Source organism: Berghia stephanieae, chromosome 1 (genome assembly GCF_034508935.2).
Source record: "Berghia stephanieae isolate SIO BIC M18660-M18661 chromosome 1, UCSD_Bste_1.3, whole genome shotgun sequence".
NCBI lineage: Eukaryota > Metazoa > Mollusca > Gastropoda > Nudibranchia > Aeolidiidae > Berghia > Berghia stephanieae.
Genome location: NC_088360.1, coordinates 125,162,493 through 125,186,074, shown reverse-complemented (window position 1 = coordinate 125,186,074; position 23,582 = coordinate 125,162,493). Strand labels below are relative to the sequence as shown.

Sequence of the window (23,582 nt, the reverse complement as noted above, 5' to 3'; positions counted from 1 at the left end):
AAACTACTCCTCTATTTCAAGAGCAGCGCCGATGAAGCAGTGATTTGAAGCCAACTTACTGACCTGGAACTCGTTGATCTGCCTCTACAAGCTTGACGTGACAGAACCCCCCCCCCCCCTTCCTCCCTTCCGCTTACCGTTTATCTCCTCCTTAATAGCCTCCTTCCTGTCCTTCCTCTTTTCTCTCTTCTTGTGGTAGTAATGGTGATGATGATGTTGATGATAATGGTGATGATGATGATCATGATAATGGTGATGATGATGATCATGATGATCATGATGATGATGATGATGATGATAATGATGATGATGGTGATCATGATGATGGTGATGATGATGATGATGATGATGATGATTATTATTATTATTATTATTATTATTATTATTATTATTATTATTATTATTATTATTATTATTATTATTATTGTTATTGTTATCATTATTATTTATTATTATTATTATTATTATTATTATTATTATTATTATTACTACTGTAACTGTATTACCATTATTTAAATGATGCTGGTGAAAGTGATGATTATAATGAATATACTTATCACCTATATCCTCACCATTTTGTTCACGCCGCGAACGACTAACAAACATTATTTTATTGTTTTGTTTTTCTTTTTTAGGAAATGCTTCCTCTCATCCTTCATCTCGACCGAGCTCGGGGTCTCGTAAACGCAGGAGACCAACCCCAAAATCACTACCTGAAGGCTTAGTTAAAAGAAGATTGAGCGGGCAACAGCAACATATCCTTAGCTCAGAGGAGTATGTAACGTCAGAAAATGATGGCAGTATATACTCAGAGGAGTCTTTGACAGGTAGTAAGCACAACTCAAGGAGAGGGACTCTGCAGGACGTAATCAGGGGTATAGAGAAATCCATAAATAAAGAAAACATAAATGTTGATGAGGAATTAAGTCCTTCTATACGCCAAGCCTCCGAGAAAGAAGTGTTCTCTTCGTCTGTAGATGGGTGTCCTTCATCTTCTGTAGATTTGGATCAATATGCTGGCAAAATTAACTCTAGACAAAGGAGTTTGATGGAGGGTAGTATTATTCCACAAATTCCTGACATGGATGAATTACGTCGATTAAAGGGTGCAAATTTTTCCGAGTCTGATCAGGGAAGACTCAGCACTGGTCAGATGGATAAAAGTGGCAATATGCAAATAGATGATGTTGATGGACAACAGTGTCCTCCTTCAGACATTCCTGCATCTGATGAGATCGTTGGAAGAGTCTGGAATCTTTCCATTCGCCCGCCTGAACTTTGGAATAATGCTTCATACCTTCCCCTCAATGAAGATGGCTCGTCGGGCAATGGTGAAGACGATAGTTATAGGGTTGATGACCTTGGTCTGGAGAATAAAATTAATAAGAAGGCTGATCGTTTAAAAAAATCACAGCAAGAAATGCTGACAAATTTGCACATAGAGTACGGATTGCTCGATGACGACGACGAGAATGGGAGGAAAGACGATTTTGAGATTGATGATGATGTTAAAGAGATAGTCGAGGAATCATTTTTGAAATGCTCAAATGCTCCTATAGTATTGGCGGCGAGGCATTTTGACTCATCTCCTCGTATTAATAGTTCAAAGAGATTTAAACCTGATGAAAATGTGCATGTTGTAACTGGTTCAAACGTTAAGGAAGATTCCGATTCAAATGAAATGCCTCATAAGACTGCAAAGAGAACAGATGAATTTAAAGACCACACGATAAATAGCAAATCTGACGATAACGCCTCAGAAATACAGATTGACTCAAATAAAGCATTCCAATCTTCATCAGCACCTCGGATTCGTACGGATTCTGGTTTGTCTGGGTATAATCCTGATGTGTCCCAGGACTACATGAATGCTTCGTGGTCATCAAGTCTTAGTGCATTCTCTCCAGCCATCACGGCGTCCTCTGGGCACTACTCACTCATCTCAGATGACCAAGACACGGCCATGGCTCAGGATTCCATGGAGGATATTTATTACAGTCCAAATCAAACTTTGAATGCCAGTTCGATGTCGTCTTTCGAATACAAAACACCACACCAGTCCCCAAGACAATGGGAAAGCAGATTATCACCAGTGTATTCCCCAAGGCTTCCTGAAAACAGCTCTAGCCAAAACAAATCTAAGAACAGAACATCAGGGGAAGGTGAAAACATGGATATGAGTGATGGTCAGTCATCTTCCTTCATTATCAACAATGATACGGTTAGACAAGCATTAAAGAAAGAGGTAAAAAAGACAATCGCTCGTATCCAACGACATGTTAGAAGTTTGAGTGATTCTGCCATTAGTTCTGACTTCACTGAATCAGAGTCTGCAGCTGTGTCCCCAAGGTGCAGCTTCTTTAAAGGTGGGTTCTCCGGACATGCTTTGCCTAGTGACCTGAACAATTTGTTTGTAGCTCACGCTGAACAGATTGTTTCCCCCTTGCAAAAAACAGGTTTGTTGTCTCAGTCATCCAAAGATAAAATTGGAGAAAAAAACATACATCAAGATGATGATCACTCCTCCAGTGTCGATGGTCCGCTATATAATGTGTCATCGAAACTGAAAGAGGAAGATGGTGATTTTAATGGGAAGTCATACGCTCCTTTTTCTGAGGAAACTGTTAAGAAATTAAGTCAAGATAAATCATGTGATAGACCCATCAAAGATATCGAAGTAAACATGAAAACTTTTGTTGATGAGGTTGGTGAACTTCGAGATCTTACGCCTGAGGAACAGAATGAATTAATTAGGCAAATACAAGACAGTATTGATTCTTCTTTTGAAATCCTTCCACTTCCAACACCGAATGGTAGATTTCCTGAGAGGCTAATTGATGCCATTCTTGCCATCAGACAATACTCCTCTTTTCTTAGACCTTTTCATAGACTTAAGAGAAAAAGAATGTTGGGTAGATTGTCACAATCTTTAGATGATCTCCACGAGCTGAAATTGGATTCTGAAATCAAAGATTTAGAAGAAAGTATCTCTCAGAGAGCAGATTTTATTCTGAATAATTATGATTTTCAAAATCAAACACAGTCAAAAGAAGACGAATTATTCAGTGTTTCTGAAAATCTGGACACAAACTTGTTTCATTCAACACCAGAGGGTATTTTAAGAGCTGGATTGCAAAGGCATTCTTGTTCATCACAGAGAAATCAAAGGAACACGGAAGACATACAAAGCTCCCAATTAAATAGGCATGAAGCAATGGATAGTGCAAAATTGTGTCTCACAGAAGCCTCTGTTGATAAAAGAGACTTCAAGTCTCCAGATAGAAATAAGGTTGCCTTTGATAAATCTGCAGAAGAGCAAATCAGAAAGCTTCTTATTGCACGTTCACAATTGTCAGCCAAGCACAGCCTTGAAGATTTGCGATTGTCCGGTCCAAAATCAATGCTAAACAAAAAACGAATAAACTACTGCCAGTTGAGAATGATGAGACAAAAATGTGCATCCGAGTCAGATATACCTAAAAAGCTTAAAACGCTGGATCGGAGGCTGAAAGAAGAAGTATTAAAATCGAACAAATCAATCAAGTCAGTTAACTGTGCCGATGATATCAGAAAATACTTGGACAACACAAATGAGTCAGATGATAGCATCTGTTTTGTGTTTTTGGATAATCATCAAAGCTCATATGTCAGTCCGAGGATGTATCAGGACACTGGTTATTATGACCTCCACCTTCCCCTGCATAGCAGATCCGCAGATAGCATATATACAAATAGTGACTGTGATTCATACATGCCTCTTCCGTATAATGCGTACAAAGATTATATGCCTCCATTATTTGACAGAGCAGCCTCTCTCAACGACCTTTCGCATCAAAGAGCGCAAAAATCTCAATGGGAATTAGTATCAAAGTTTACGTCCGCAGAATTAATGAATTCTGATGCCGTAGATGCTGATGACCCATCGGAGCAAATATTTCCTCCAAAGCTCACTGAAGGAGAAGATGAAGAACTTGATGATGAACAGTCAACAAACAATAATGAACTTCGACCACCGTTGGCGATACATCGTAATTCATCAAGTGCGTCTTTGGCATCACAGATTTCAAGTGTAGGATTTCAATACAGAAAGCCGTCGTATCCGAGATATTTTCAAGGATTTGAAGAAGATGCAAAAAGCCAGTTGGTGCACTATATACAAGAGCACGTTTTTGACTATAGCATGTTATCTCCAAGAGGCAGTGAGTCGTCCGAATATTCCAGTGACAGCTATTTTAAAGGGGAAGTTGAATCAGGAATGCCATATTTCAAGGAATTTAAACCAGGGCTGCAGCCAATGCAGTCTGAAATCAGTTGTCAAACTGATCATGCAATTGCTTCATCTTCCATAGGAACTGATACATCACTTAGCCCTGTAGATATCCAAAGAATGTATCCAAATTATTTCACCAAGGATACAAGCATGTTGTCTGATGACCAGGGTCTCTCAATTTCTCCATCTAATGTATTTGACCCCTCTGTGGCTACCCAAAACTGGCAACAAGTTTCAGACATGATGAAAGAAACGACAAGTATGTTGCAAAATATTCAAACCGGGCAACCCTTCATATCACCAGTTGATTTAGACAGTTCAGATGACAGTGAAACAGTCACAGTTAACGGTCAACCACTTAGCAGTCGGGGGGTTTCCCCGCGAAAGAGAAAGCATAAACAAGGGGAGAGTGTCAGTACACAGACTGAAAACGAAATAGTTGGCTTGAACAATTTTGCAAGCGAGTTAAAAGATCCTGGTCTGAGGTTTGACTCGGGAAGTGTTAAGCTTTCCCCAGAACTTCAAAAAAGGGTTCTTGAAGAATACTTGCAGTCCCAAAAGGAAAACTCATCTAGTCAAATAAGTGTTACAGGAGACAACCTAGAATGTTCTCAGCTGGTAACAAAGAACTTTGCTCAGTCTGAGGAAGCATCGATTCCACTTGAAAAGAATGATGAAAGTGTGATTTTTTCCGAAAAAGTGGATGACGTCGATGCACGTCCTATTGATCCTAGATTGATCCACTTATCAGATTATCATAAGCTGTCAACCAGTAGAATGATAGCTAATGTAGCTGTGGAAGCAATAGAAAAATCTGATGTCGGAGTTCAGGCAGAATCTGTTGATATTAGATCCGGTACAAGCACCTTAATAGTTAAGGATGACATGACACAAACAGGATGTTCTCTAGAAAACGTATCATCTGAAGCCGTTCAAACGGACGACTATTTAAGAGACAAAAAAGATGAAGATTCCGGGCTCGATGAAAATAGAAGTCGTGGTACGCAAACCCCAAGGATGGATGTTTCTCTTTTATCATCTGGTGTACAGACACCAGACTTTAAATTTGAAACTTCGGAACAACTTCAAATATCCAATCAATCTGTGTGTGAATCAGATGGACGTGATGTTACTCGTGAATTTACCAAAAGTGCTCATGAGAATCAAAAAGAGAATGACTTTGAAGAAAAGAATTTGAAAGAAGTTTATTTTGATGAGTCTATGAATCGACAAAGACTTGAACAAAATGAAATGTCTTCTGCATTAGAGAGTTACGACTTTTTTATTTCTGAAAATGTAGCCACTGGTACTTCTCCTAAAACCGTGTTTGAATCAATAGAAACTAATTATATTGCCACTGGTAATTCAACTCCATCTACATCTCAAACAAGTCCAAATATGCATGGTAGAACAGGTGGAGAGCTCATGGTTGTAAGTAATGAGAGCATCAACAGCAGATTGTCTCAGCCCTCCAAAAACACGGATACAGGCATGTCTACAAAAGAAGCTGTCGAATTTGGCTCGGATGTGGATAGCGAGATGCTTCATGTTGATCAAGCTAAACTTCTAGATTCAAGAGACGAGGAGTGCAGCAACGTTAGCAATTCACATAATCAATCGCATACAGAGATACGTGTTTCGGATTCACGAAACTCTCCAAAAGGGGACATAAACAGGCACGGCGGACACATCATAACAAATGAAGAGATGGCAAAAACCAATCGAAAACATATAAAGAATATTGGAGACGATAAAACTATTGACCAAAATGTCCTATTCTCAATAAGTGATAGTTCCGAGGAAGAGACTATTATTACGGAGACGATGGAGATCCCATTGCCAACACTTAGAGGAATTATGGACCAACATGGTGTTGGGGACGACATTCGTTTGTCAGGAAGTGTTGATAAAGATGATACAAGAGAAAAAGGAAGTTTGAGCCATGAGGTAAAGTATTCCAATAATGAGCAGACAATCAGCAATTCCCATGATGCGAATAGATTTGGTCAAGGGAAAAACTATTTGGAAGAAGAAATGCAACGGGTTGCTTGCAGTAATAACAGTATATCAAACTTTTTAAGGGGAAATGAAACAATGCAACAAGACAATAAGGAAATACCAGAGGAGATTGTTGGAGCAATCACGGGTCCAGAGCTCTTAAACGAGGATGTTGATATGATTTTTGTAGACAATGAGAATATTGCAGAGGATGCTGATGTTAAAGTAAATTATAAAAAGTTTGATATTATTGATAAATATGAAAATAAAGTGCCAGCAAGAAATTTAAGAGAGAGAATGTTAATGAGTGAAGAATACGAGAAAACCATGATAAATGAGCAAGATGATATTTGTGATGGGGGTAAAATTACTGATGGAACTGGCGACAGTAAGAAGTATTCAGTTGTTGATGTTAATGAGGAACGACAAAAACAGCTAGTTGACGAGATTAAATCATCTGAAGTTAACTGTGATAAATTAAACGATCCGGAAGCCTCCTCTATAAAGGGAACCAAAGACGTAAGCATGCCGGTTACACAAATGAATGCATGTCATGACGTGCCTGTGGATAGTTGCGATGGAAACCAAATTCCAAGAAATGATTCGGACAAACATAGAATATCCCATTGTGATGGAAGAAAAGAGGAGATACTTGATCACACTCTCAACATCTCCTTAAGTGCTCATCTAGATAACAGTGATGAATACAACACCTCTGGAGAGAGTTATCATAGTTGTAAAGACAATCTGACTACTTTAGAAAAACATGCATTTTCTTCTGATGAGCAGATCTTGTCTAAAGACCAGAATTATATGGTTGGTGAAGAACAAAAACAACTGTTGACAGAAGAGATACAGTCTGAGACTGAATTTGTAAAATGTTCGGGATGTGGCGAAGACAGTAATGCTGATGAAACATATCATTTCCATTCACCTAAAAATAAAGAAAACTGTGTTATTGAAAAGACAATACAACAGGCCTCTGAGAATGTTGGAGACATATTTTCAAAAAATAAGCAGTCAGGCTCTGATGAAGAATTTCTGTCAGTAGAACCCATTGTGTCTTCTGATAGAAATACAACTTCAAATGATCGCATTGATTTACAGGCGGGCGCATCTGAGCGACATTTGGAAAGTGGAAAAGAAAAGCAAACGTTAAACAATTATACTGGAGGGTTTGTAGAAGAAAGTACAGGTACACGAACTGTGCAGCCAATTGATCAAAACGTTGCATCTACTCAAATGCCGGTTGATGAAGAGTGTGTAAAGATTTCGAATAAAGTTGCATATCAAGAAATGCCTTTACTTGATAAGGAAACTGTAGAACTAAAAGAATCAACATTACCAAAGAAATTTTCATATAAGACCCAGTTAACAGACAACCAAGACGAAAAATCCGCTCAAAAGAACAATCTTAATGCACCACAGACTCGTACATCCGATGGACAAAGGAAAGATAGTCATGATAGGATGTTATCGCCTACAGACGTTTTGAAATCCATGGATTCGTTACAAGCTATAGAATATTCACATTTAAGTTCTCCATATGATGTCCATACAAACAAAGCTAAATCAAATCCAAGCTCAAATCCAGAAACTGCATCAGTAGAGACGAATAAACTTAATTCCTCTGCCAATTCAACTAGTACTGATCAAATGCCATGCGCTACCAACTTAGAGCCATACTCAACAAGTGCATCATTACTCCACAGACCCAACTTGAATGAGAGAGTTTCAGGAATATTCAGTGAAGATAACTACCAACAGAATATTTCTGATGAAGAAATACAAACAGAAGAAATACATCAACTTCCATCCAACATCAGACAACCCTCCAATGCCTCTTCTCTGCAGTCAAATGATCTCAGTCACCAACAATGCACGAACACGGATGAGGAAAAGTTATTTATGAAAGAAAAAGATGGCCTTACTCTCCCAAAAGATGCAGCATTGAATAGGACTGACGGGCGGTCGAATATTAATATGAATAATCCAACACAAGTATCGTGTAAAGTAAGACATGAGCTATTGGAGGCATACAAAAACAGCGATTCTAATGCAACTAGAGATAATGAAACAGATTATGAAAAGGACTGGTCGCCTGAAATGGAAATGGATAGTGCTGAGGATAAATTCGTGCGAAAGTCAAGCAGTAGCTCTGAAGAAGAAATGAACATTGTTGAAGTTTTCCAGGTGCCTCTAGATCTCGTATACAAATCAAACTATTTTGACAATGATCAACAAAGTCCACCACAAGCTACATTTCCTAATGGTGAACAGAGTACACAATCTAAAATGGTAACGTCTAATGACCAAGCTAAACGTAAGAATCTGAGAAATGTGACAATTTCCGTAGATGAACAACAATCTAGAAGCCAAGAAAATGCCATTCCAACAGGTAACAGAGACAACCACGACAGCAATAATAATTCTGCAAGATTCCCTTTCATTCACTCGAATGGAAAAGATTGCGATGCTGTTAGAAAAATGCCAATATCAGATGACCATGCGAATTCCCGATTAAGCACTATGCACCCATCGAATATTCTGCATCACGGTAAACAAACAGAACAAGAAGCCAATTGTCGCATTAAAAATAGTGGAAAAGAAATCCCTGTCATGAATTTGCCAGATGTACATGATGTATCAATGGAAGATTCAACAACCCTGATGAGTACTCAAGCAAGCCCAATTTTACAGCTTTCCGAAGAGAAAAATATGTCCCATGAAGTTGAGAAAGATCTTGAAGATTCGGGACATTATGCACATGTTGGTGTTGGCAATCGCTTGGTATGTAATGACAACGTATCTACTCCTGAAGTACCCTCTTTGCATAGCTTTAGAGATTGGGATTCTAGTATTGATTCTCAAAGTTATAGTAAAGATCATCTGCAATCCTTAATGCCTCAGAGAAAGGAAATTACAAGAGTCAATAAGACTATTTATCAAAATGAAGCAGCAGATGCCGATGATCGCAAAACAGAGGAGACCTCAGCGAAAAGCCAACAAAGACCACAGACAAATTACCAAGTTAATTCTGATACAAATAATGACTCCACATTATATGACAATCAGCGGGAAGAAATAGAACATTATGGGGAGGCTTCTGGCACGACACAGAAAGATGATTGTGATTCCAATGATGGACGGAATTCACAGAAAAATGCTCAAAAGGATAAGAAGCATAAAAAATCAGATAAAATGAGTAGAAGCAGTGACGACCTCTTGAGGGAAAGCATACTGTCCCGACGCATGCCAAGATCTGAAGAGGTTGCAAATGAGTGGCAGCTTGGAGATTACGCATTTAATATGGTAGAAAGAAGAATGTACCCTAGTATTGACCGAGAAAAAGAGTTTGATGAACGACCCAAGCCGAGATCTCCATCTTCTCCAAGGGGCAGGAGATCGACGAGGAATAGAGGTAGTCATAGAAGAAGGATATACAGTTGGAATTCTGGAAGTGTTAGCAGTTTGCCCGATCTTTTAGGAGAAAGTGTGGGCGGATCAGCAACAAATGATAACACAAGAGATTTATCCCTGCCACTGTCTTCAGCACTCAGTATTCAGAGTTTGCCGTCTTTCTATAGAAGCACTCCTTTGCAGAGTCCAAGAGATTATGTTCCTCAGACAGACCATAGTAGTCCATTGAGCAGTCCAATAGGGTTCACCCCTCAAAGAATGCATTCTACCCCCATCTCGCATTCTTATCTGGAAGATAGCTTAGACATAAAATCAAGCAAGATAGGAGATTCACAAGCTCCTTATATTGAAAGTCGTCATCGGGATACGAGAGGTGAAAATGCAACCGCCCATGCACAACAGCGCTTACCTTCATATGATGACATTTCAGATCTTCATCATTCTAGGGAAGAACTCATGCTTATTAAAGAGAACTTCATTTCGCCGTCTCAAGAAGCCCCGAGTCCAAATGCATCTTCTGTATTACTGAAGTCTGAAGATGATTTAACATCTACCCTAGATACATCTAGTGGATCTGCAGACTCCAATTCAAGAGACAAAAGCAAAAGAAAGAACAGAATTAAATACCAGACGACACTGGAGGTACCATTGAAGATGCAAACTTTCGATCATAGAGATGAAACAGTTTGTTCTCTCAATTCGTCGCCTACTGAAGGGAGGCATCCGACGTTAAGAAATTCTCGTGAAAATACAGAAGAACAAGTTTTAGACGTCACTGCTACTCAGGAATTCTCACAAAATGTATCAATTCCAAAACATTCATCACCTAGCCGCCAAATTTGCCTTGAGATGCCCGCGCAAAGGTATTCACAAGAAATGGTTATGCAACCTTCACTACATCGATTTCCAATTGTTCAATCTTCATCAATTATCTCTTCGTATCAAGCTGAACAGCATTCATCCGAAATAACTATTGAACCATCCTCCGATCAAGAAAAAGTACATTCCAAGGAGCCGCAGGGGTCTTCTATTCTTAGTGCTCACGCTGTACCAAGTGACATAGGAATTGTGTCAATCGATCCTACAACTTCATCTGAAATATCCAATTATGTGGCTCAACAGAATTTACTCACACAGCAAATAACTAGTGACGAGAGACAACTTGATCCAGACAGAAAAAGTCAATGTTCAACCTCTTCTGATGAGGAGGTGGTAATTATTGATGAAACATTTGAAATACCCTTGGTCGAAAATTTAAGCATACAAAACTATGAAAATGACTCCAGCACAGATACCGAGTTATTAGCTGCCAAGGGAGTAGATGATGGCAATGTTGGAATGGGGATGGGTGTTATCGTGAAAGAAGACGAGGAGACCGCTCCAAAAGCATTTGATTCAGACATGCAAGTTTCATACTTGCTTTCGCAAGAAGAAACTAAAGGACATATGTTTGAGGATGAACCAGATGCCTCTATCAGAAGACCGTATCCTTACCAACCAAAGGAATTATCAACAGGAGCAATACCTAAAAAACTCCTACCCGATGACTTTGGACCTTTAAGGTCAAATGAGCCATCCTTCGCTCAAAGAAGTCGTGATCGTTCATCGCATTCTGAAAACATAGAGCTGCTTGGCCTAGAGGGTATAATCTATGATAGCGGTGTATACAGTGACAGAAGTACAGGGCAGGATGGACATATTAGCCTTGAGGGAATAGATGAAGATCCACAGAATCGAATTGAACATGAATTCGACCTTACGCCTCGAACATTATTACCTAATAGTCATCAGAATCCTGAATATTTACAACACGAACTGGAAACGCCTGTCAATTATGACATACCTCATACACCAGTAACCAGACACGAAAATATGACTGACACACAAAACTTTTCAAGTCTTTTTGACGCAACATCGTTTTCTGGCAGTTCTCCACCCATACACGCGGAAGCAGATAATGACCACTTGATCTCAGAAGAGGCAACACCAAGGGCAGAATCTGATGTCATTATGGACCACAGTCTTTTAAATTCACAGAATGTTACAAATAGGATTGGTGTCTTAGAAAACGTTTCACTTCAAAACAACCAGAGCCAAGACCAACTTGGAAATGCTACAAGGACTGACCATACCTCGACAGAAGATCATAGATATTTGTTAAGAGGTAGACCTGAGTACCGGGCAATTGAAATGCATGAGGTTGTTGAAGAAAAACCTGATGAATCAATGACTGAGACAACAACTGATGATGATATGTATCTTCTTACAGCAGATGAAATAATAGAGAGTATGCAAGAAAATAGATCAAGCGAAACGTCTGAAATTCGGGAGGAAATGTCACAAGATGAGAAAGGTGATCTGTCCATGAAAGGAAACAATAAAAATCAAGAGTATACATTGGAGGACACTAATAATCAGCCATTACAGATTCCTTCCAGAAGTAGAGCTCAATATGTTTCTTTTGAAATGCAAGAGACTGTTGAGGAACACCCAAGTGAACAAAAATTTGATGAAATACATGAAAGAAAAATTAATAATGACCCAATTATCGAGGACAATCTCCCATCAAGTACAATTCAACAACTGTCTGCTTATTCACTGAGAAGTAAACCTGAATCCAGCATAAGTCAGCACAAGAATGTAGGAGAGGGGCTTGATTCAGAAGAATCCTGGACGAGTGAAGATCAGGACAGTAAATCAAATGATAATGATGATCAATCATTCCAAATTCCTCTGAGAAGTAGAGCAGATTATGTATCCTTTGAAATGCAAGAGAAGATTGAAGAAAGGATTAATGATGACTCAACAACTAGTGAATCAAATAAAAAGAATGAAGAAGAACAAGTACTCTCATCTGATGAAATTGTTCAGCGAATGTCTTTTTCTTCTTTGAGAAGTAAGCCTTTGAATACTGCAATGAAAATGCATGAAACTACGGAGGAAATTCCACTAGAAGAAAGAGATTGTCAGTCAAATTTAGAAAAAAGAATTGATCAAGAGGATAAATCGGACAACAATGATCATCCGCCATTTCAAATTCCTTTAAGAAGTAGAGCAGAATACATTTCCCGTGAGATTAAAGAGAATATTGAAAAACAGCAACTTGAACCAAAACTTGACGAGAAGAATAAATTGAATGAAGATAGCAATAAATGCTCATCAGATGAAGAACTGAAACAGAGACACAAATTATTGAAATCTCAAAATAATGATGAGGGCATACCGCAAGATAAGAGAGGTGATCCTTCAAAATCAGGACAGAGCAAAGATAGAAAGTTTGAGTTGGATAACAATGATCGTCAACCGCTCAGGATCCCTCTTAGAAGTAGAGCAGAATATGTATCCTTTGAAATGCAAGAAAATATTGAAGAAAGATCACGTTTACTAACAGACGGTGAAATCAATGCAGAGAATGAAGCCATTCCTGTGCTGTCATCGGATGAAATTCTGCAACAAATAACTTTGTCTCCTATGAGTAATAGGCCTGAATACAGAATACCTGAAACCCAAGATCCTCAGACAGAAAGGTTGTACGCAGAAAGAGTTGATCCACCAGAAAATAAAGATCAAAGTTACAAATTCGATGGCAATGATGATCAAGCATTACAAATTCCTCTCACGAGTAGAGCCGAATACGTGTCGTATGAGATTCAAGAGAATATTGAAGAACTTCCATTCCAACCAAAATCTGAGGAAATGAATCATCATGCAGTCAAACCAGAAAAAATGATCACGCAACATTCCATGCCGTTCCTTCAAAATGAGCTTGAATACAAAAATCGTGAAATGCATGAAAATTTGAGAGAGGAACCTTTTGGACGGAGAGGTGATGACTCGTTGTTTGGAAATGACAACAATCAAGAATTGAAGTTGGATGATCATGATTATCAATCATTCCAGATTCCCGTCAGAAGTCGACCCGAATACGTGGCCTATGAAATGAAAGAAGACGTGAGTGAACCACCAATAAAATTAATGGCTGATGAGATGTATAAACTGGATGAGGATAGTCATATACTTTCATCTGATGAAATTATCCAGCAACTGTCACTGCCATCTTTGAGAATTAGACCGGAATTCAGAAGATTTGAAATGCACGACAATATCGAAGAAACTTCACAAGACGAAAAACAAAATGTGCCTTTGAAACAGAGGAACACAGATCAAGAGTGTGAATCTAGTATTCAATCATTACAGATTCCTCTCAGAAGTAGAGCAGAATATGTTTCCTTTGAAATGCAAGAGAACATCGAAGAAAGGCCCGGTACTCATGATTCGAAAAGGGAAATAACAGACTCATGTTCTACGAACCCTAAAAACAAAACAAACCATGAAGACGATTTGACAGCAACAAATATTCAACAAAAGTCTATGTCTGAAACAATTGCATCAATGCGCGATCACAACATGTTAAGCAATTCACTTTCTCAAACTTTGAAAATTCCTGCTAGTAGCCGTCCAGAATATCGCTCATTTGAAATGCATGAGGATGTTGAAGAGATGCCATATATACATTATTCACCAATGAACTTGAAATCTCGGGTTGTTTTACCAAATTCGGAAAACAATGGACAAAATAAAATTGATTCCAGTCAATCACATATAGAAGGACTTGATCAACATGTTCCACATAAGTCATCCAATGTTCATGAATTGAAGCCATGTATCAGACAAGATGATTTATATATGTTAAATCAAGTTTTGTGTGAATTGGAAAGCGGTGACTATAGCAATGCTGATCCAATGGCTGAACAAACTGATGTAATCCACCAACATCATATCAACGAACCAAATATTGTTCCAAACATTCGTTATAGAGATTTTACGATTCCTGAATTGAACTTACCTGCCACAAGAGATACAGTCGATGGCCCGCCATCAATGATGCAAGCAGATTATGGGCAAAATATTTCTCCAAATGCTACGATGACTGAACAACATTTAGAGTTGGTCCCTTGTGATGAACAGGTCGTTTCAACCAATCAAGTTATTTTCTCACCAAGTGAACAGCGTGTTCAATCTATACCTGACATTTCTGAAAACAGCCAATTAACTCCTATTCACTTATTTGACACGTCGACAACCGAGGAAATAAATATTTTGCCCAACTCACCCAAGAAGCAATATCCTGCGCCAACCTCTTCTGCAAGCACGGTGTTGATTCAAAACACATATAGCCCACAAAGTCCCGAGAACAGAAATGATCAAGGTGTCTATTCAATTGTGTTTGGTCAATCATCTTCAGAATCAGGCCGAAGTCAAGAAACAACTGAACCCAACAATGTTGTTTGCCCCATGAACCTACATTGTCATAAATCCCCAAACAAAGTGGAAAACACCTTAGGATCTGATTCTTCATCTGAACAAATATCCTCATTCAGACAACAAGCTGAAGTCGCGATGGACATTGCTATCACAGCCTCAGAAAACAATCCTCAGATGAGGGAGAATTTGAGTATGGTTTCAATTATGGCTCAGACACCCCCAGAAGAGTCTTCCATGTTTCGAGAGAGAAATTACAGAAACAGAGACAGGTTGTTGAACGCAACCATCAGAGATACACCATTCGAATACTACTCTGAAATTTGCCCTGTCGCCGCAACAGGCAGTGCTACCAATCCTGATGTCACTCAAAGGCATGGTGCGGTAGGCTTTGTTTCAAGTGTTTCAACTTCAGATAGGCTTATAACAATGGCCAATACAATCGTACCATCGTCCAGATTCTTGTCAACCTCCACTAACAATGTCCTCAGCGCCACAAGAAATGACCAGCCCTTTCTAGAAAGAGTGCCTGTGAGTGATAGTTTGATATATCCATTACCCAGACTCTTTTCTCCAATCAGAGATGCATCACAAGATATCCCTGAAATTGTATCAGTCGAATCAGAAACCATCAACCCAACAGTGCAAACTTCCATTGAGAGCATTCCTGTAACGTCATCTAGAATTAACTTTATGGATAGTACTTGCCAAACAGATGGGGAGCTTGAAAGTAAGAGACAAACAGAAATTCTTGCCTTGGCCCAAGAATTAAGCAACGCTAGCAGAAGAGCTATGGATGTTGTTGATGGTAAAATAGAAATTGAAGATGAAAGTTATGAGAATCCTGATGAAATTATGCCTCAAGTGCGAGAATCTGTAGCTTCAACTCCAGGTCACTCTACATTTAAAGACACTGAATTTCAAATTTGTGGAAGTGAAGCGGAAATTGGCAACAACGCGGAAGACAATGTTGTTGAATATAGAAGTATCATCAAACCAACTGCACGCCTCGAGTCTGGTCCCACTTTGTTTTTACGACCGGAGGATTCGAGGTCTGTTAAAAACAGTGCTTTAGGTCGAAAAGAAAACCAGGAAAATAGTGCTTTCATAATTGTGACTTCACCTCCAACTGATACTTTCATCCCATTTTCCTTTGCTCCAACAATGTCTGTTCCAACTCAGTCATCTGATGACCTTGGTGTAAGTGTTGAAAAAATGAAAGCACTCCCTCCAAATACTGACGGCAGAGAACGATCACCTCTAACAAGGCGAAGAGAAATACAAGATGTTGAGGATTCAAACATTCAAAATGAAATAGACAAGTTGAAAAAGGAACATGACAAAATGATGGACTTGTTGAAAAGATCACGAGATAAAAAATCTGAGATGAGAAAGAAATTTAATCAAAATAAGTCTGAATCAATTGACTCTGAATCTTCAAGTGGAGATTCCCCTATAACTGTGATCGGCAAAAATGGAGCACCGTCCGTTTCAGATGTTGCGAGTCCCACCGTAATTGACAATGGGTCACATGAAAAGGAAATAGTGCCTGAATTAAGCTTACCTGAAGAAAGTATCTGTCCTGAAGGAAATGACATTGACTTTGATCAAACTGAAATAACCACTCAAGTCAATTTCCCTGTACAAGCTGCAATTTTAAATAGATCCCAGGAATCCCAAACAGATTCTTCTTTCGACTCTCATATTGAGGAATTACTACTGAAAGTTCCAGAATGTGCAGCGTTTTCTATGCCACCTACAACAGCCAATTTCGATCACAGAGATGGAGTATTCAAACCAACTCCAAAAGTCATAGAGACGGTGTTCACTGAGGATAAGTCTATTGGAAGTGACAGCCCAATAAATGCTTATGACGAAAGAACTCTGGAACTGATTCAAGTTTCATCTCAGACACTCTCGGGTGTTGATTCTAGAGAGTCATCAGGGGAAAGAAGTATGATATCCAGAGAATCTAATTTGTCTTTTGTTGATGACGAAGTGGAGTCTGTACTGTCGAGGTCAGATAACATATCAACTTTCCCTAGACACATGGTTAGCACTGGGACAGAAGCAAGCGTTGACAGTTCAGATGAATTCACACAAACAGAATTGATGGATGAGAGCATGCTTCAAGCAACAACTATTGGGTCTTCATACGCATTACAAAGTCATAGCCACGACGTATCAAAGATTCAATGTGAACTTGAAAGGTTGAATCAAGAGAGGATAGAAATTATAGAGCTACTGAGTCTAAAGTACCTACCATCCAGTTTGACAATTGAACTTCTGGAGAGAAAATTGAATTATTGTATAGGCCAAACAGATTTGCTACTTGAAACACTGGAGGATGTTTGGGGAAAGGAAGATCTTCAGCCTAATCGATCCACTAAATTGCTGACCATTACCAAACAGTATATAGATGAATACAGGAGCCAATTCAACAGGACTACCAAGGACATAACATCTTGCCTTGAGACTCACCAGCGAAGAAAACAAGGAGCGAGAGGAAGGAGAAAGACCAGGGGAAGTGATATAATGAAGATGAAGAGAAGAGCTGAAATTGAAGCATTCAAGTTAGAGAGATTAAGAGAAGAATGCCGATATGAAAGACAAAAGGCAAGAGATAAATCTTTCAGTCCATCCTCGTCATCACGTAATCTGTCTTTTACAAGTGATAACATCGACAGCATGACTCCAAGCCAGAGGAGAGACTATTTGATCAATCTCCGACGTCAATTAGTCTCCAACTCGGCGCACAAAATGTCAGAGCTTAGACGAGTTTCAATGTCACCAAGACCGGGATCAGCTCATAGTGTTGATGATTATTGGGCTCACAGGCCTTCCTCTTATTCACCTGCAAGATCAGAATCACCTAACACATCTTTTTCCTCAACAATACGAAGAGCAGATTTTGACATTTCCAATAGCTCTTTGCATTCCAATGTGTCCTCGAGACGATACCAAGACATGCCAAGACCGCATAGTGCCCTACCAATCATCAACATGGATAGGGATTTGAGAACCAATGTGATTGCTACATTTACAACGCAAGATGTGAGCATTGATGACCTTCTGGAGGAATCCAATAAAATAAGGCAGCAGAATCAAATGCAAATATCACAAGCTCACGAGGCACTGAAGGAGTTAGACAGGAAAAGAAAGCAACATTCCTCAGAACGGTAAGTTGTGGAGTGTTATAAAAAGCACACAAAAGAAAATTGACTTTGTTCCATTTTGAAACTTTTATCATATTTTCCAACTTACGTTATGTATCGAGTCAAAAATATGTTTCATCTATATTATTCCATATGGTCATGGTTCATATATGTTGTATTTATAAATACAGTCCTCAGTAACATGGATAGTGAATTAATTTAGGTTTCCTTAGAATAAATCGGACATTAACAAGAGCTTACTTTGCATCAAATAGAACGCTTGTAAACCGAGGAGTACTTTTTCTCAGATTTTAGGAAGCGAACTAGACTAAAATTCCACTCTCAAACCTTTGAGCTATCAGGATCTCAATTATTGATATCAGAACTTCAAGATTGTGTTAGTCATATCTATAGTACCGATAGTATAATTCTTGTTTAAATAAGCATTCAAAAAACATTATCATTATAATTATTTGGGATGAACTCCCTCAATCTGTGAATTGTCGAGCTCAATAGTCATTTACAAACGGAAAACCTGAAAACATATGATCTTTTCAGAAAACATTTACTTAATTGATTTTTAATTGTATTGTATGTGACTTTTGTATTAATGGTGTTTTTTATAACAGTTATATGCTCTTAATTGTTTTGACATTTGGGTTGCAATATTATTGTTACCTTGGTAAACTATGTCTTTTTTAAGCGCTTTGATGTTTCGACGCATGGCGCTATAGAAATATGCTAATGCTAATCATTATTATTATCATTAATGCGTGAAATCGAATTATGAAATGGGTTCAGGTTTGCTTACTCACACTTTATTCTTATCCAATATGCCAGACAGATCGTCTTAACTGATGGCGCTTAACATTCTAATAATATCTTTCTCCAAACAGATCTCATCAATCAGCACGTCAACTTTCACACAAGTCAGCACAGGTTGGCAATAGAATTAAGGTAAATGAAAGAAAAAGAAAAAAAAAATAGTATAAAAATATAATAAGAATATATGGATCCATTATATATAAAGTTGTTTTTCTTTTAATGCTGATGACGTAACATAGATAAATGATTTTGGAAAGGTTAACAAAAGATCATTTTAATTTTAAGATTGTTTTTGTCAAAAGGTTAAGTAGATAATTATTTTTATAATATGCCAATATTTCCATTTTCATTTAAATACTTTCATACTTATACATTTAGTTCAAAATCCTCTATTTCCCCTCAATAGCGCGACTCATCTTTCGAAATCAACAAAAATGGAAGCACATCTAGGGGAGCTGACTCCAGGTGGACAGCAACAGATTACAGAATGAATATGTTGTGAGTCATCTTTTGTTGTTTTTTTTTGTGTTGTTTTACTTTTTTGGTTTGGGATTGTTTTGTTTTTTTCGACTTTCTAGGTTGTGTTGTTGTTGTTGTTGCTGTTGTTGTTGTTATTATTATTTTGGGGGTGTTTTTTTTAATTGTTTATTTTTGTTTTTGTTTTGTTTTTTGCTGTTTTTGTTTGTTTTTTTGTTGTCTTTTTTTTTTTTTTTTTTTTTGCTTTTTTTGGGGGCGGGCGCTGTTTTCTTTTTTGTTTTGTTTTGTTTTTTTTTTTGTTTTTTTGTTTGTTTTTTTTTTTGTTACTTTGTTTTTTCTGTTCTCTTCTCTTTTTTATTGTTAGGTGCTGTTCGTTTTGTTGTGTGAGTGTGTGTGTGTGTGTGTGTGTGTGTGTGTGTGTGTGTAGTTTGTTTTTTTTGTTTATTATTTTTGTGTTTTGTGTATTGTTTTAATTATTTTCAGGGAAGGGAGAGTTCTGTGGGTTCTTTGCTTGTTTGTTTATTTGTCTTAATTTTTGTCTCTTTGAAAATGGTTTTACATGAATAGCATGTGCCTTTATAACTGTGATTTTTCCCTGACACTTTGCTATTTATAATGAAGTTAAATTGTTAATGAATATATTAACATTTGCGATTAGCGTGGCCCAAACTTATAAACCATCCCCCTATTATTGGCAATGCAAGATATTTATCAATAAGCCATCACCGCGCTGCATTTTAAAAAATTACCAAGTTGTCAATGACGCAAAAGTATGATGTTCTTGTAATTAAGAACAACTCCAGACATCTTTTAACTTGAAAAAAACATGACTTATCAAATGGTTATAGAAAAGCTATTATGATCCATCACGTCGTTTTAATGCATAGTTTCACCTTTGTTCTTAACGGAGCTCTCATTTTCCATATTATTGGAAGCATCCTGATATCAATGAAGTGTAAATTTATCACCAAAATAATAAAAACAACATCCATTGAAATGTGTTCTGATGACACTAAAATATGTCCCATGTCCCATGAATATTATTTCTATACATGCAATTTACCATCACCCTCTCTCTCTCTCTCTCTCTCTCTCTCTCTCTCTCTCTCTCTCTCGCTCTTTCTCTTTCTCTCACTCTCTCTCTCTCTGTGTCTCTCTCTCTTTCTCTCTCTCATTTTATTTCTCTCTTTCATGCTTTCTCTTTCTCTCTCTCATAATGTTTAGGTCCCTTTCTCAGTATATACGCACTGTTCTCTCTTATTCTTTCACTCAAAGAAAATTAAAAAATTGTACTTTTTTCCTCACAGCTCCAGAGAGCTTTCTCCAGCTCAAACAAGCTCTCCGAGGACACCATCATCGTTTGCAGCCCAAGCTAGAGACCATTTAGCACGAAGTCAAAGATTAATCAACTCCCTGGAAGAAAGAACATCATCAATGTCACCTTCCTCGAGAACGTACACTTCCCTCGATACAACACATCCAACTCATACTGTTTTGACTTACCATTCTCAAAGATCTGGGGCACCGACTTACACACATTCTATTCATGGCAGCACAGTTTCGGCGGGGCGTGTCATTTCAAGACACAAACCATTTTACAGAGAGTCCTCACGACTTGGCAACATCACCACCAGTAGCACTCCGTCCCCCAACAGACATCACCATCACTACCTCAATCTGTCTCAAAGTCCGCAGCGCCCTAGATCAACCAACCCGATTTCGTCAAGTTACCATTCTAGATTAAGTCAACCTACCACCTCGTCATTATCATCACCAAACAACGTCAACGGGAATAGGCCATCGTCTTATGATAAATACGAATCGGCTTTGGGAATGCGATCTCATTCCAGACCATCATCGTCTAGAATGGATTCCTCTCACACGCCCTTGTCGTCACAAAGCAATGTCCATTCCAGTTCCCATGGTGCAAATAGATCACTTTCACCAACATCTGCTCGGATAAGAAGTTCATCTTTATTGAGGAATTCAGACTCGAGATATTCAGACAGAACAACACCCACGACAAGTTCCTTCCTTTGTGTCACTGAAACAGATCGCCCGCGATCGGACACTCCGTTATCGGCATGCTCTTTAGAACTTGACTCAATATTACTTTCATCTACCACCTCTGACGGCGCAAGAGTAGACGAGGACCTGATATTTGTTAGGTCCCGTCCAATTAGTGCTCAAGACATCAAAGCGGATATTTTAGATAAAAAATGGAAGGAGAAGCCGAAGTAAAATTATTGAAGCTTGTTCCCTTTACTTACTCTGATTAAATGAACTCATCTGTGACTTCATCTGTTATGTCTAACTTAACATTCTGAGACTAAGATGCAATATGATCTAATGAGAGTAGGAAGCTACAACGTCTAAAGTTTTTCAAAAAGAATCTCCTAACATTTGGAGCGTTAATGTCCACTTCTACTGACAACGACTACCTTAAGGATTGAAATAAAAAATAATAAAGACGATGACGTAAGTCAGATTAATTATCTAATGACATGCTTGCAACAGCTGATGACTATTATGTTAGCAAATGGACCCAGCTGCTGTTTGTAACAAAGTAGTAACTTATTCAACAATTGATTTTCAAACATATTAAATGGTCAACAAATTCCTGACGGCAGATGCTATTTTGTTTTAATTTCTGTTGTACCTTTTCACCAATTATCAATTCTGTAAATTCATGTCTATCTTCTTTCATCTTTTAATAGCTGTGATAATATACCTTCATGAGTGCCAAAAATATCATTTGTAAAGATTTTGGTGAGGCCAATGATGTTACATGAATATTGTATTTATGAATATGATTTTTGCTCTTCTTAACTAGTATGTATTGTTAAAGTTTAGTCAGTTGTTTAAATACCTTATGCAAATAATATTTTACCATTTTGGGACAATAATATGCGCCCTTGCCTGAATTAATATATAATTCCGTCCAACATTCTTTATCAAAGTAAGGATCTGCCAACAATTATACCCCTATTAAGGAACTGTAAATTCGGTTGTTTTGCACATCATGATTATCGTGTCAGTTGATTAAATGTTTTTTTCTGTGTGTGTTTAAGCGAGCGAGATGAATAAATAGATAGAGAGAATGAGAGAGAGAGAGAGAGAGAGAGAGAGAGAGAGAGAGAGAGAGAGACAAACAGACAAAGAGGTAAGAAAGATATCTTTTTGACCAAAATTTAATCTGCAGGAATTAGCGTTGGGTAAACCATGGGTATAATTTGTTTACGGGATAGTTTTGAATTTGAGAGAAAGGAATATTTTTATTTTTTGAGGATGTGAATTTTCATAATTTAAATATCGCTTTTATATATTTTTTTTATTGATAATGTATTTATTGGACACATCATCCAGTGTTTTGATTGTAATAACGACCATTAATTATAAGTTGCTTTTATTTAGTACTGTAGTTTATATTTTGTGCCCAGTAAAAATAGAAAGACGTTATTTATTGGAAGAAATATTAAGTCGTAGCCTCATTTTAGCTATTTAAACAATTTTAGTTGCAATAATGTGACAATTTTGCAGTCTAACAAAGTAACTAGTGTTAGATAATAGAATGTACAATGGAAATCTTTTTATTTGAATATTATTGCGACACGTCTTATATGCGTAGTAAAGTCTTTGCTCACTTATTTCAATGCTCGCAGCTGCCACTACCAATGATTTAAACTAGTACCAAAAATCGATACTTACTAGTTGTTGAGATACAACGAACTTTTTTAAAATTACGATTTAAAATGTGTCTTATTTTGTTTCTCCATTACCAATTTTCACCTTTTTTGTTTTTGAAGTGTGTTTTTAAAATGTCAATTCCTTAAGATTATGCAAAGAATTATACATTATGAAAGGTATTGATAGTTGGTTATGTTAGTTATGTGTTGTTATTTTATTAAAAAATTGAATCAGTAGTTGTAATTTTGAAACTGTAAAAATGTAAACTGTGTGAACTCGCACCTCAAATGGAACACAGAATAGATGTCATGAGAGAAGATGTCATAAATTCCACATCGAATTGCTTTGGGGGTTGTTTTGTTTGTTTTTTTGTTTTGTTTTGTTTTTTTTTGTTTTTTAAATTTCCATCTTTCATGTCTTCATATTTTCACCAGTTATGTACACGTGTATCTAAACACAGATAATAAATTATGTTATTTAAATAAAAA

The 23,582-nt window shown here is 37.7% G+C and overlaps 1 protein-coding gene across 4 annotated transcripts in view; it reads left to right on the top strand.

Annotated features, from left to right (window-relative positions):
* Positions 1 to 23,582, top strand: part of LOC144963024 (uncharacterized) — a 137,674-nt gene extending 114,092 nt beyond the window's left edge. For all 4 annotated transcript variants that reach the window (XM_078896596.1, XM_078896598.1, XM_078896597.1 and 1 more), the window contains 4 exons: positions 636 to 18,129; positions 19,002 to 19,062; positions 19,337 to 19,428; positions 20,715 to 23,582. In XM_078896596.1, the coding sequence (XP_078752722.1) occupies positions 636 to 18,129; positions 19,002 to 19,062; positions 19,337 to 19,428; positions 20,715 to 21,648 (18,581 nt within the window). In that variant the 3' untranslated portion in view covers positions 21,649 to 23,582. The remainder of the gene's footprint in view (positions 1 to 635; positions 18,130 to 19,001; positions 19,063 to 19,336; positions 19,429 to 20,714) is intronic.